General features: G+C 36.3%; 1 protein-coding gene across 1 annotated transcript in view; it reads right to left on the bottom strand.

Moving 5' to 3' along the window:
- VWA8 (von Willebrand factor A domain containing 8) overlaps positions 1–14349 on the bottom strand; it is a 101664-nt gene that overhangs the window by 50616 nt on the left and 36699 nt on the right. Inside the window, exons 9-13 of the mRNA XM_010576497.1 lie at positions 12632–12763; positions 11164–11298; positions 11006–11083; positions 4651–4811; positions 3368–3481 (exon numbers count right to left, since the gene is read on the bottom strand). Coding sequence (XP_010574799.1) covers positions 3368–3481; positions 4651–4811; positions 11006–11083; positions 11164–11298; positions 12632–12763 — 620 coding nt within the window. The remainder of the gene's footprint in view (positions 1–3367; positions 3482–4650; positions 4812–11005; positions 11084–11163; positions 11299–12631; positions 12764–14349) is intronic.

Here is a 14349-nt window from a genome sequence, read left to right as displayed (position 1 = left end):
CTTTTGTAACTTAATATGTATTCTATGTACCATATTGATTCCCAATATAGAAATGAGAATCAAGGCTGAATGAGTGGGATTTAGGAAAAAACAGAATAATCTCCAGATTCAAACAAAACTTGAAACCACTTTCCGTAGGGAACTCCCTTCTTGGAAAATTAACAGTAGTCCTAATGTGTCACTTATCAAACATCTCTGATTCAGTCCCAGCAGCACTGCGAATGACAGCGTATATTCTGCAGGCCTGGCAAAGAGCAACCGTACTGAAATTACTTCAGTCAAATCCAGTAAATCAGGATAAGTGAAGGCCTCTTTTTGTCTTACTGTAACATCAGAAGTATAGCTAAAGCCACTAGCCGCAGCCATTGACACACAGTGAAAGAGACAGCATTTCTCATCAATATGGAAAGCATCTCCCTCCCAATCACGATTTAGAAGTAAGAATTTGCCCAGCCAATCTGCTAATAAATTCAAGGTACACCATATTCTATATAATATCTCCATAAGGCAATCTTTTGCAGGCAAATGAAGGGTGGTTAGCACCATCATGTTTTCGTGGTCTATGATCAAATCAGCTGTCAGTACCCTAGATATCATTTAATGAGAAGGTATCTGGAGAGAAAGGCTAATTCTGCACAGCCATTCTAAAACACTGGAAGGTACTGAAGCTTGCAGTGACAGGTAAGTGCTGCTGAAAAGGATGAGTAGCAGGGAGGAATGCAGTCCTGCAATCAAAGAGCAACTATTGACATCGCATCCTGGAGCCAGTGAAAGGTAGTGATGTTTTCAGAATATGTAAGGGACCAAAACCAGGATGAGATCCTGGAACACCTTCAGTTCAAGGGCTGACGAGAACAGTCCCCTCTCTACAGAGGAGTGGTTCACTGACGCCAAAGAAGCCCATAGCCAAAACCGAAGAAGTGGATACGTGTTTGCATTACTTTACCCTGACTTCTTTTGAATAAGTCAGTACAGAAGAAAGTCGAACAAGGGCCAGCTTGAATGTTTCACCTAGGAGAAGGCGGGGTTCTCAGCACAATGGACTTCAGCTAATTCGGTACCAAGAATTTTCATCTGTATCCAAGATGGTGCTGAATGGTCACACTGAACTTCCAGATGCAAGAATGCCTACACAGTGGGGTTTCTGTTTGTTTGTTTGTTAAGATCAAACACTAATCAGAAATGTATTCCTGTTTAAGACAACAGACACCCCTCATTTATTGATTAGAGGGTGAAAGCTCACTGTCAAATAGATAATTTAGAGTTTAGTGATTTACAATACACTATGTTGCAAAATATTAAGGTGGCCAGGTAAAAGCAGTACCTTACAATCTGAAGGGGGACAGCCTTCCGAGGAAAGTAAAAAAAAATACTTTTGGAGCCTCCAAAGTAGTCAAAAGCAATGCACAATCAGCACTGAACAGTGGAACCAAAAGGTTACTCAATGACACTGAAGGGAAGGAAAGCGTGTACAGAGGTGGCACAGTAAGAAGATGGGTCTGCAGAATAGTCATTAAAGAAGACAGCTTGGACAGTTCTCCTGATCTAACAGATAATGAAGGTTATAAGGGAGTCCACTGCCAAAACACCCACAGTTAGAACAAACAGGGAGACATAGAATCCACATATAAAGTTCTATTCTTGTAAGAGAGACTTGATCCAGGAAGAGGTGCAGTACTGAAGGTAACAATGTGTGATGAATTGTCTAGGTTTTTGGATTATAATGGCATGAACTAAAGAGTACCGCGTAGTAAGCAAAACAGCACGGCCACTGCCATTCTGCCTGAAAGCACCTTGGACAAGACCATGAACATGGAGCAGCGAGGAGACTTACACAATGACTAGATGTATTTTGAAGTACGAAGTACAATGCAAAGTTGGGATACTATCCAAGATGGATCCTTGGAGCTTTCTTGCTTCTCTTTTCAAAGTCTGGGCTTAAAATCCTGATAAAGACAACAGTTCCCTGATACAGAGTTCTTCACTCAAATAAAACAAAATGCAGGAAACGCCCATCTAGCTGAGTGTATGGCCTCAGCAGCACGGATACGATTTGCAACAAGGAGACTTAGATTACAGCATGCCTACAAAAAAAAATCACAGAATCATAGAATGGTTTGAGTTGGAAAGGACCTTAAAGATCACCTAGTTCCAGCCCCCCTGCCATGGGCAGGGACACCTTCCACCAGACCAGGTTGCTCCAAGCCCCATCCAACCTGGCCTTGAACACTTCCAGGGATGGGGCAGCCACAGCCTCTCTGGGCAACTTGTTCCAGTGTCTCACCACAGCGAAGAACTTCTTCCTTACATCTAATCTAAATCTACCCTCTTGTAGAGGGTATGGAAGACTTAAAATGAAGTTTGTTTTGTTTTGTTGTTGGGTTTTTTTCCTAAAAACCCCACAGTATTTTGGATCAAAAGGGAAGCAGAAATAACAAAACAACCAGGCAGTAAAGGAAAAACAGCTTTTCTAAAGGGTGGACTACAAAGGGGGTCAAAGAAAAAGATCATATTCAGCGAGACAACTGAGAGAAACGGGGTGGCACGTTGTGAATGCATCCCTACTATAACCAATAAGGTCTCTTCAAAGTTTGGGCACATGCACACCCTGCAGTGTAAATACAAGCACAGACATCTGACATAAAACTTCAACTGTTTTTTCAGAGGTTAGAGCCATTTAAGAATCACAGTATGTTTAGCTCCTTATATATTACTGAATATTAGATTGCATTTGTTTTGATGTACACTCAACGATATCCCTCCCATTAACTAAAATTGGTCAGCAGTGTCTGACTATGCATCAAGTACAGTCTCAGAGGACTAGAAAACATTTCTATCTGTGGAATGTTTCTAGCAGACAAGTGGAAGTGAAGAAACAAAAAGAATAAGCATAATGGGTCCCAACCCATCCTTAGGATTTCCTGCCCCATATTAGCTGTAAATTAAATACCAGCTTTCTAGCTAATGAGGCGAAAGAAAGTAACAAGTTGTATTTAACTTTAATTTAGCTTTATTTTCCAACACTCTTAATAAAATGTTCCAAAATAAAAAATTATATACCTTTATAGCTATGTTTTTATGTACTTATAATTTCTCTTCAATTTCTAACTCCTTTTGTCAAAGGATATTGAATGTTTTACTTTTAGTTCAAGCACTCTAAACAGGATATAATTTTCCCATGCCACAAAAAGTAAAAAAAGCTCATGAGGAAACTGACGTTTAAAATACGTTTCTCTTAGTGATTAGAAGGTATCAATTTAATAGGGAAGCATTTTGCATGATTTTGGGGGGGGGGGGGGGGGGGGGGTATAAGCTCTTTGCAGGATGAAATGCTGTTTGCAATCTACAGTTGTAGCTGACACTTTACCTTTCCTGGAGTTTCTCATCAGAGAGCTGTAATTCTTCTTTTAAGTTTTGGTATCTATCTTCCCTTAACAATCTGGTGCCGTCATAGAGAGTGAGTTCTCTGTCATGTATTAGTCTGTTTGAAAATAAAGAACAAGCTTTATCTAGCCTTTGATTACTTTTTAAAATACTTATATCGAATAACACTTTTATTTAAAAGCTACCTCAGTCAACATGGGTCACAGTAAAACAAAAAAGATGCGTCCAGGTGTGGAGGTAAAATAATATGCATAAGTAAACAATTTCAGCTCATAGTCAGTTAGTCAACTTACTTTAAATAGAAATGGTAAGAAAATGAAAAAGAAAAAATTCTGTCTTAACAGTAGGGTGTGCATAAATGGCATGGAACAGCCATTTTGTTATACTTGTACCAAGTAATATACTTCTATTTTGTTTCTTAAAGCAGTATATTTTGGTTGGCTTCAATGATTAACATACATACAGACCCAGCCTTTTCTTTTATGCAGAAGTTGATTAGATACAACACATGCATATGTCAGAAGAAAAATCAGAAGGCAAAGCTAAATTGATTAAAAAGGGAAAAAACAGGCAAGCATAATTCTCTCTTCTGCCCTTCTGCTTATATATATAATAAAAGAAGGCACAAAATGTTTTTGCTACCATCTGCTTTTAAAGCCAGTGATGTCCTTTAAGTTTGCAAAAGACAGTACACAATGCAGGCACATGAAATAGCAGAAAAATTTGACCTGACAGTAGAGATTATTATTAACATAGTATCTCCTATTACTACTTCTGTTCTGCTAAGTTTAATTTAGTTTTTATTGAAGTATGAAATAATGTTTAGAAAGAGTTCTTTGCAATTAATATAAAGTATGCTTTTACATATAATGTAACAATTGCATTTTATTTAGGAGAATGCATTCAAGGTATTTTAATTATTTTCTGACATCTTGCATTTCAAAACATTGTGCAAATATTACTGATTTCTAGATTTCATATGTTTAGAGTAAAATCTAGCTCATTCTTCAATTCAGACTTACATTCTTTATTTACAAAGAGCTGAAATTTCCTATGTTATTACAGACTTACAAAGAATTCCTTCTGCTTTTAAGTATGTAAAGACTGAACATTACATATTCTATGAAACATCAATGCTCGGTTTGATCTTTACAGTATTCTTGAAGTTACAAAGTCATATTCACCAGAAGGAACTTAATTTCTCAGTATGCATGCACTCAATAAACAGATCACGTGCACCCAACTTATCCGTGCTCACAGCCTAACCTTTGAAGTACAGCTAGAGTGCCAGGGTTAATTCGATGAATGCCATCAAGAATAACAAGCCTTCCTTCCAGGGCAGCAGTAACAAGTGGCGATGGTCTCCAAGCAGTGTCTCCATTAGGAAGAGTATACCTTTGCTGTAGCAAATCTCTAGCTGTCATATCCTGTAAGTATCAATTCATCAGAAGAAGATATTTATGCTCTATTTCCTTCAACTACAGGTGCATGCTTTCTCCTTAAAAAACTGCATTCTGTTTTCCCTGAGAACATACCCAAAGAAGATTAGCAGGAAATCTTCCATTACTTTTCCAAAGAGTATTAGAAACACACACGAATCTATACACACTATGTTAAACAGTCTCTGGAAGTTCTAGACTTGCCAATATCACCCCTTTGAAACCAGAACAAAAGCCTTTCTTCCCCTCTTAAACATAATGCAAGCATATGACAACTTGTACACAGCTTTGTGTACAGAAGGGGGCAGCAATTTACACCTGGAAAAAGAAAGAGTCACTTATTTCATATAGAAGTCACCTGAAAGAGCAAAGATTTCATCATTAATCTTGAACACAAACCAGCATGACATTCCACCTCTCAGCAGGAAAATGCAGTGAAAACACCGAAGAATAAAGGACAGAGTAAGAAAGAAGCCAGTAGCACACAAAATATCAAAAGTACATAGCATATCACAAAATAATGCTTAAGGGATAAATCAAAACCAAAGGCATCATCTAGCATATCCTCCAGCACACATATTTTAGATGTTCCATTGTAACAGGTAAGCACTAGAGCAACAAAGACGCAACAGCCATTTTGTGACCTGGAAGATGAAATTCCTTCCTGAGGCTGCGCTGTGAACACAACTTAACCTAAAATCAGATGAGAAAAATGTTTTCTATTGTAGCTGTAGCTTTTGCATATGTCCTTTTCACAACTATAAACCCTTTGAACTTTAAAGAATAAAAATAGAACACATTACGTCATATGGCCTGAATCATTTCCTCTTTCTACATTTCCTTAAAAGCCTTAAAATAACAGGACAAAGTCTGGTTCCTTCAGTGATTCCACATTTGTATAATTTAAAGTCCCACATTCAAATTCACAAAACCAGACCATGTTTATATTGTTGTATTTCTGGCTTTTACTGCTGTGTTTGCTCTTTTCTATTTTATTAATGAATTAGACTAAAACCAGAACGTGAAACATTTTTATCAAAGACAGAAAAATATAAGTGTTTTTAGGACTTGCATCAGAAGTGTGCATTCAGTGGCTAGTAAACCCTCTATAACTGAATATGTAACTAACGCACCTGGCAATTCACCTCTAGAGGAATGAAACATACAGTATGAATTGACTGGGAGCCTTCTATGCTATATAGAATATCCATCTGTAATTCCAACAACCACTTGAGAACCATGCATTAATCTTCTGAAGATGAACTCAGAAGTGTATTTTGGTGCAAAATATTTCCCGAAATATAAAATGAATGTTTCTATCGTAATTTAAATGGTTGAATGAGATTCAATTTAGTGATGCATTAAAAAGAAGTATCATTTGCTAACACCTGCTCAGTTTCTGCAAGGGATTTGTTTTATGGCTAAGTACCTGCCCAGTGATTTATTGTTTCTATTTATTTACTCCAAACCAATTTTTAATATATGATATTAAAAATAAAACATTATGAGATAGAGTGTTATAATACTCTAACACTAAAAATCCTTTCCTTTGGCGGGAAGGTAATAGAAGTATATGAATTAATTTTTTTTCCCCTTATTTTGGGCAAAGCAATGGCACATTATATTGCCTTGTGAAATAAAATGCTTATTTTAATTTGTAGCAGTCATTGTAACTTACGTGTTTTACATTGTGTTATTTTCTAAAATATCTTGTATACAGGAAAAAAGTAGTTTAGGAGAGGAAACAAGAAGGGTAACTTCAGTTTCACTCCCTTCAGCAACTACAGCAATAGAAGCCTCCAGCCTAGCCATTTTTCATGGCTCGCAGTGCTAATCATATTCTTGGCAATTATGAGGTGAAAAATCTATGTTTCCTGCTTTTCATGCCAGTTTGGACTCATATTTTGTTAGTATTTCTCAAATAAAAAATTGGAAGGAATTTGTAAAGAAAAATTATGAGGTCATGCAAAAAAAAAAAAAAAGAAAAAAAAGAAATCCTAGAAACAAGAACATCACAGTACACAAACACTAGTGATATGCTTAAAAGACTCTTTTTGCTGGGGAAGAAAAGGAGCAAGTTGCTGGAAAACTGTTATAATATCACTTTGAATATAACTTTTTTCCCCCCCTGAAACTCTGGGGGGAGAAAATGTTTTCTTTTAAACAACTTAAACCAAAAGTTCCTTAGCTACAGTCCACAAGGAACTAGCTGGCTGCTGCTTCTCATTTGCTGTCACTTAATGGCATTAAGAGAACTTAAAAACAAACCTTTCCTAATCAGGATGAGTTTCCTTTGTCAGCAATTTGCCTACATGGAATTGCATATAATGAGAAATCCATATAATGATGTCAGATATCACAAATGAGACAGGAATTGTTCTCTGAGCCAACTGTTAGTATAAGAGATGGTCTATGCGCTCAAAAGGTTTGGGAAGTCTTGGTTTAGGTAAATTTGATTTTCATCTCACAACATAAAACCTTTTAGAGGTTTTTTTCAGTGAAATCAATATAAAGAGCTATGCCTTTTCACACTATTCAAGCCCTTAAATCAACTTCAGATGGAACGAATGATGAAGTAAATACTAAAACTAAAAGTAAACATTATATATATATAAAAAAAAAAAAGCTAAGAATTCATTTCTTCACAGAGCCTGAAGAAAAACAGTACTATTGCTTCAGACCAAGATATATTGCTTCAGACCCCACTACTTATTTTTGTGCCTGCAGAAATTATTGGAAAATAAAAATGAACCATAGGACAAATAAAAGCCTCCTTAATTTTAGAAATGGATTTAGGACAATATGGTGTGTCTCTCAAAAAAATCAAAAAGACACTTTGTTCTGTCATTAAATTATCCTATTGCTTTGCTATGCAAAGTCCCTTATAAATTATTACATATTTTAAGAAAAACAAATGGCATTCTTAAAATTTATTGGAAGATGTATAGTGCAGCTACATTCAATCATTTATTTTTTTTGAATACACTGCTTCCTGTAAAAACTTTTGAGATTATGTAAGACATTGTACATAGGAAATGTCTCTACACATAGATATACATCAGGATCTTACATAGACTTGTCTACACAGGAATTTATAGTGAACAACGAGCTCACAAACAGTCATTTATGTGCCTTAGCGATACTGTTTGATATCACCAAAAAGCCTCTCTATAAAAACCCTCTGCCCTTTGAACTTGATCAAACCCTGGTGAAACCAAAGGAAAGGTTCACTTCAGTGGGAAATACTTCAAACCCTTGGCTTAGATTTTATTTCTGTAGGAATTACAGATCCCTCTGAAAGAAAGATGTTTACTGAATAACTAATTTTACTGTCATCTCTTCTCATGTGTCTCCAAAAAGGAAGTCTTCTGCTCTATTCAGCGAAGCCATACTAATTAAAGGTAGGATGCTGAAAAACAGTGGTCACATTTTTAACCAAATAATTGTCTAATTTTTCTGGTGAATACCCAATATTGTATTGTGTGCAACAAAACAAGGGTTAGGGTGTGCCTGTCCTTGAGCAGGTTTGTCAAGTTGCAAAAGTTAGTTTCCTGGGATGATTTAAAAATATGTTTACAGTGACAAGCGCAGAGAGAAGTACGCAGGCTAGCTGGACACACTCCATTCCAGCTCAGAAACTACACACCTACGTTACTATACCACTGTACAGAAGTTAATAGGCGCTGCTGGGAATCCAGGTATATTACTTGAACATAACATTGCACTGATGAGGTGATGCAGCTTTGGAACCCAAATCTGCTCGCACCTGGCCACGTTAAAGCCTAAGGAAAGGGCACAAGTCATCCATCTGACTCCATCTACGCAGACACAGTTTCAGAGTCTGCGCCTTTATCAGCTGAAGCCATATAGGGGGAAGGAAAAGCAGCGGGATCCTGTCTGGGGAGGTTCTCAACAGTGCAGGAAAACATAAAATGGACTGTTGTTCTTTTTTCATCATCAGTAATATTTTTCTTTTCTATTTTCTCTCACTTTTTGCCTGTTTCAACCCTTCAACCTCACCACCCATTTCTGTCAGTGTCTCTCCCCACATGCCACTGTACTTCCAAATCCAAATCAGCTGCCACTGCCATTTCTTCCTTTGGAAGTCTCTGTGCTGCCTGGGAAAAAATTAAAGAAGCAAAGGGATGGAAGAAAGAGACCAATATATTGCATTAGATCTGATGCTAATGTTCCCCTGCAGCATTGCCAATTATCACTTATAACTGTAAATCCTGTGATATTTGGTATATTTTGACTCACAAGGTCATGGGAGACTCCTGACTTCATATTTTATTTGAGAGTGTTTTCATTCCTCAAGGTTATGGAGAAAACCTTACATGTGTGATGTCTACTGTGAAAAGCCAGCAAATTGATTAATTATACATTTAATCTTGTAATTTTTCCATTTATGTCATGAGGTTAGAATATATCAAGATCTAAGACTGACAATTCTTTCCAAACACATACTGAATGACCACTGGCTATGGGAGATCACTGTTAAGCATGACACAGCTTAGGGTTTGCAAAAAACCGCTAGCACTGTGAGAAAGCCTGAAGCAGTTTCCAGATGAAATCAAAGAGAAAAACCCTAATGTGCAGCAGCACCACTATACCATGTTTACCATACTCCAAGACAACTACAGGTCCAAAACCTTCATTTCTCTTATTATTCTGCATGTCTAACCCTTCTGGAACCATTACTACCACTTCTATGATAATCTTTTTAAATACAAACTTTATATTTTACTCAGTAAAAACATTCACTCTCTCCTTACTTTTTCAGTTACTGTAAATTTCTTCTTCCAACTCATGAAAAATGCAGCTACAACAAGCTCCTAGCCACCACGTTCAAAGCCCAGGGACACACTTACAACTTCTCCAGTTCTTCCTTCTTGTCGTTGTAGCCCATGATTGACATTTTACGGCATCTAAGTCAACTGCCTGTGCATGTCTCAAACAGTGTTAATGCACACTTCACCCCAAATTTATCTTTAAAGTCACATCGGTACTAAGACATAACATAAATATATGACGTAAAATTAGGCTAAGGGCAGAAGAAGATTACTATCTGTTTGTTATAGCACCTATGAATAACAAAGTTAATATTCATTGAATGTAATATGTATATATTAGATTTAAACACCAGCCCTCATTTTAGATTTCTAGGATGCAACATTTTTGAACATGGAATGTTATCTTCTATCTCTACTACAACGCAGTCCCACCACAACTGGAGTAATCAAACTAAACAGAAATGTAAAAAAAGAAAAGGCACAGAATTTATAATATTGATTAAAATTCCACGTGTTAGGCATCAGAAAACATAAGCACATAAGAGGGTATTAGGTGATCTTGACAAAGGAAACATCAAAAAACCCAGAAGAAAGACTATGGAATATGAGAAATAACTTTAAAAAAATTCCCCAGAAACATAAAACACAATATATATTCTCTGTACAATAAATAAACTGTCTTCTATAATAATAAAAAAGTAGCGTTGATAATGGAGACTTCCGTTATAAGATTAAACAGCATATGGGAAAAAAAAAGAAAAAAGAAAAAGAACAACAAAAGGTCTTCCGGAGGTATTCAACATGCATGAATTACCAGTGGTCACCACTCTGACCTAAAGGCAGGAAACATACTTCAAAAGGGAAAAAAAATCCGAAAGGGAGAAGACACAAAAGACAAAGTTTTCTTTATGACACTCAGTCATGCCATATCACAGAATGAGTTGTCAATTCTCTGCGGCTAGGAGAAAGACCACCGTGTTAAATGACTCTCCTGACATTTTATTTAGATTACCTCTTTCACATTCACAATGAAGTCAATAAAATCGAAGGAAAGCAGTATCAGGGCTAGTATATCTGTAATAACATTGTACTACCTATATTGCTGCACAGTACCCTCTCTGTTCAGGCCTGCAATAAGAAGACATTTTAGATGAGCATTCTAACAGAGAGAGTAAAAAATGCTCTATAATCATCAGAAAACTTTGCTGTCTTTGAAATCTTTGCTAGCCTTTGTTTCTTTTAACCCATATCGGTGATTATACAGCTGTATATGAACACAGCTGCAGCTTCCAAAATCACTGAGAGAGAGAGAGAATATACACAAAGAATCGACATCTGTGTATTTCAGATCACATTTAAAGCATGATCATCAGCAGATAGTTTACTTACCTGGTACAGCATGATAGGTTCTATGCTGTATCCCAGTATATCAGCAAACTCCTTAGCAATAACTGTTTTGCCACAGCCCTAAAAAGTTAAAAAATATGAACTAGATTACACTCTAAGGAACATGGGCAAGGAGGGAGAAAAGAAATTTAAATTCTTACTTTTCCTCCAATTAAGCACATATCTTTAACCATATGGGATTGCATCATTTCTGCCAACAGTTGATTATGGCTGGAAGTCCTTATGAAAGTATCTGATCGAGGATGCTTTTTTAACAGCCCAGTCCCAGCTGGAACCTATAAGGGGGGGGGGAAAAAAGCTAAATAAGCTATATGTGATAACTCTAGGCTTTGTGTGGACTGGGTTATGCTTTGCCAAAACTACTGTAATATTTTGCTGATGATTGTCAGCCATCAAACTTAAATCTTTCACTTAAAAACATTCGATCATATAATTTCTAATAGACAACCTCCTTTACACCTCCTTCGCCCACTCTTCATGAAAGAGTAACAAAATGTGAACCAATTCAATTACAGCATTGGGGTCTGCAAAGAACTTGAGGCTGTTCGTGCTAGAGACAAGATATCAAAATCACCAATATTTATTGCTCATCAGAAAAACATGGAAGAGAAAGAGCAATTTGTATTACGAAGATCTGAAGGAGCTACTTTGACCAGAACTTCAGAGAGTTTTAATCGTTTCCCATGTTAAGGCACTAGCTCTATTTCCACTTCCCGTTCTAGTCTGGGAACTGTTTCATCTGCAAACTCCTTATGCTCTCCTGTTCCCAAAGAGACATTCTGCAGACCTATTTTCAGAAGGTATCACCTACATATCAAATGAAAGCAAAAATCTTCCCTTCAGAAAAGAGCTGAATCAAGTCCCTACAGACTTACCTTTTTCTGACAAATTCCCATTTGCTGCTGTTCCCCTTTTCACTTTGTCATGGTACAAACTCTGAGCACACTCTTCATCAATGTTAATATGATCTCTGACTCCCACTAATTCACCTCCTTTACAGAGTCTTTAGACTCTTCAAATTCAAGATTAACTTCAAATTCTCAGACCAGCATCTGCTTCCTGACTAAGACCTTATTTCACCACCTAGCAGGTCATAAACTTCATTGGAAGAAACTCAAACTAATCATATTTGATGTGATTACTTTTGTTCCATTTTCCCAACATCCTGTGTCAGAACATTACGAAGCACTCATTAGATTTTATTTGAAGTGCAGACAAAGACAGACGATTGTTTTTATCAAAAGAAAAAGGGAAAATAGCACCAAGAGCATCATAAGTACACTCTGTTACTCTAATCCAATAAAAAAAAAATGAAATTTAGAGGCTTTTCTTTCATCCATTCTTTAGCTTTTTTTTTAACACAAGAAACTTAAATGAATCACATGTTGGAAAGTATGAGTTTACCTAAAGATAATATCTTGTGTATCCATAATCTAATATTCCAGTATCTAGATGATTTTCTAATAAATATCATGTGTTACTCTACTAAAAAATATTCAGTGCAAATAAGTTTTAGTATCAAATGTAAGTGCCAAATTCTTGTTGAGATGAAAACAAGTTAATGATATCTAAAAACATATATAGCTTGATGAATATATAAATTCATACCTGGAATGTCACTTCTTTTTCACCAATCTGGACAGTTACATCAGCCTTGAAGGGTTTGTTTCCATGTACATTCTCTACTTTTGTAATCCTTCTGGGAACCAAGTGGCTTTCTGAATCTTGAAGCTCAAAACGCTGTAGAATTAGGGGATGGAGGAAATTAATTATTAAATACAGCTTTCCAGCTTTTAAAACTGTTCCTTCTGAAAACAAGGCCAGAAGTATATTCAAGATTGTTTGTGAAATCCTAAATCCATTTACTTCACTTCAAATTTTACTTCAAATACCTGTGTTTACTTTCTTGATGGCCTATATATTTTACATTTAAAACCAAAGCAAAAAGATTGTATACCATCTACTTATTCTGACTGTAGTGACAGATGTAAACTGAAAATGTCATATGGTGACTTTGCCAGGTCCTAGCCTGACAGACCAAAATAGTAAGAGAAACAGATGATAGCCTTTAGCATGTGTAATAATAGATCACCTATCTCTGCAGGTCATTTTAACCAATTGCAGATTTAAACATCTGGCTACCAATAAAAATAACCATCAAACAGTATGTTTACTTAGCTCCGAAGCCTTATCAAACAATGAAAATTGAGGACAACCTATACAAATTAAGCCTTCAGCATGTTCTGGGTATATCAAGGACAAAACCCAGGACATTTGGTTTTCCAACCCTCTCTTCAGCATTATATTCTCTATTTTATGCTGTATATAGAAAACATGAAAACCATTTTAAAAATCCTTTAAAAAGTCTGTTTTGTTGGGGAAGGGGAAGTCATATGGGGCGGGGTTATGCACAAAAAAACCACTATCTGAAATTACTGAACTCATAGATCCATTTTATTCAACAGAGTGAAAGCTGAGTAAACAAGGGAAAAAGGAGTATTATCCAACTCCTTAGAATTCTTAGAAAAAAAGATTTTTTTTAAACAGAAGTCACTAATATAAAATAATTCTTGAAAAGCATTTAGTTTTATTACTACTAGGATTCACAGCACTGCCTATTAAAGTTCAGAAAGAAAGCTGAGATGCATTCATACAAACACTTTGGCTCTTCATCACTTTGTAAATTCCCATTCTGGAACAAAAGCCTACAAAAATTTCATTTTTAACCATAAATGTGCTTAGTAAAGGGCTGCACCAAATTATATTCTTATTGTAACAGCTGAGTCTACTTCAGATACCATTAAACGTTTAAACAACAACAGAGGACAGGAATGCCTACTGAGTAGTATCTCAAACCATGATTCTACGAAATGCTCCAACTATGATTCTGTGAAATGAACTACAGATGTTCTCACTCTTACGTTCACTAGTAAATTGTAATATTCTTACGAAGTTAATGGTATTTTGGATAGGGCCAAAGCTGCTCATACACAAAATTGCAAACTGCTTGTACACTAAAATCCCTTAATCAAATACCAACAAAAGAAAATAACTGTGAGCAAGCAAGATTATCTGCACCAGCAGCCTCTGTATCAAGCAAGGAGGATTTGGAGACAGCAGCAGCAAACCTTGTAAACAAAGATCTTGTGAGTCTAAAATTTCTAAGCCGTTTTTTGGTTTGGGTTTTTGGGGTTTTTGTTTTGGTTTCTTCGGTTTTTTTTTTTCCTGCAAATATTGTTGAGGGTCTGCAGCTAGCCTTTTAGACCCTCAGTTAGGACAGTGAAAGAGGACCGTCTATCTGTGTGCAGATACTGAATTTATACAAC

The sequence above is a fragment of the Haliaeetus leucocephalus genome, unplaced genomic scaffold (genome assembly GCF_000737465.1).
Source record: "Haliaeetus leucocephalus isolate CR32 unplaced genomic scaffold, Haliaeetus_leucocephalus-4.0 Scaffold32, whole genome shotgun sequence".
Taxonomy (NCBI): domain Eukaryota; kingdom Metazoa; phylum Chordata; class Aves; order Accipitriformes; family Accipitridae; genus Haliaeetus; species Haliaeetus leucocephalus.
This window is presented reverse-complemented; position numbering and strand designations above follow the sequence as displayed.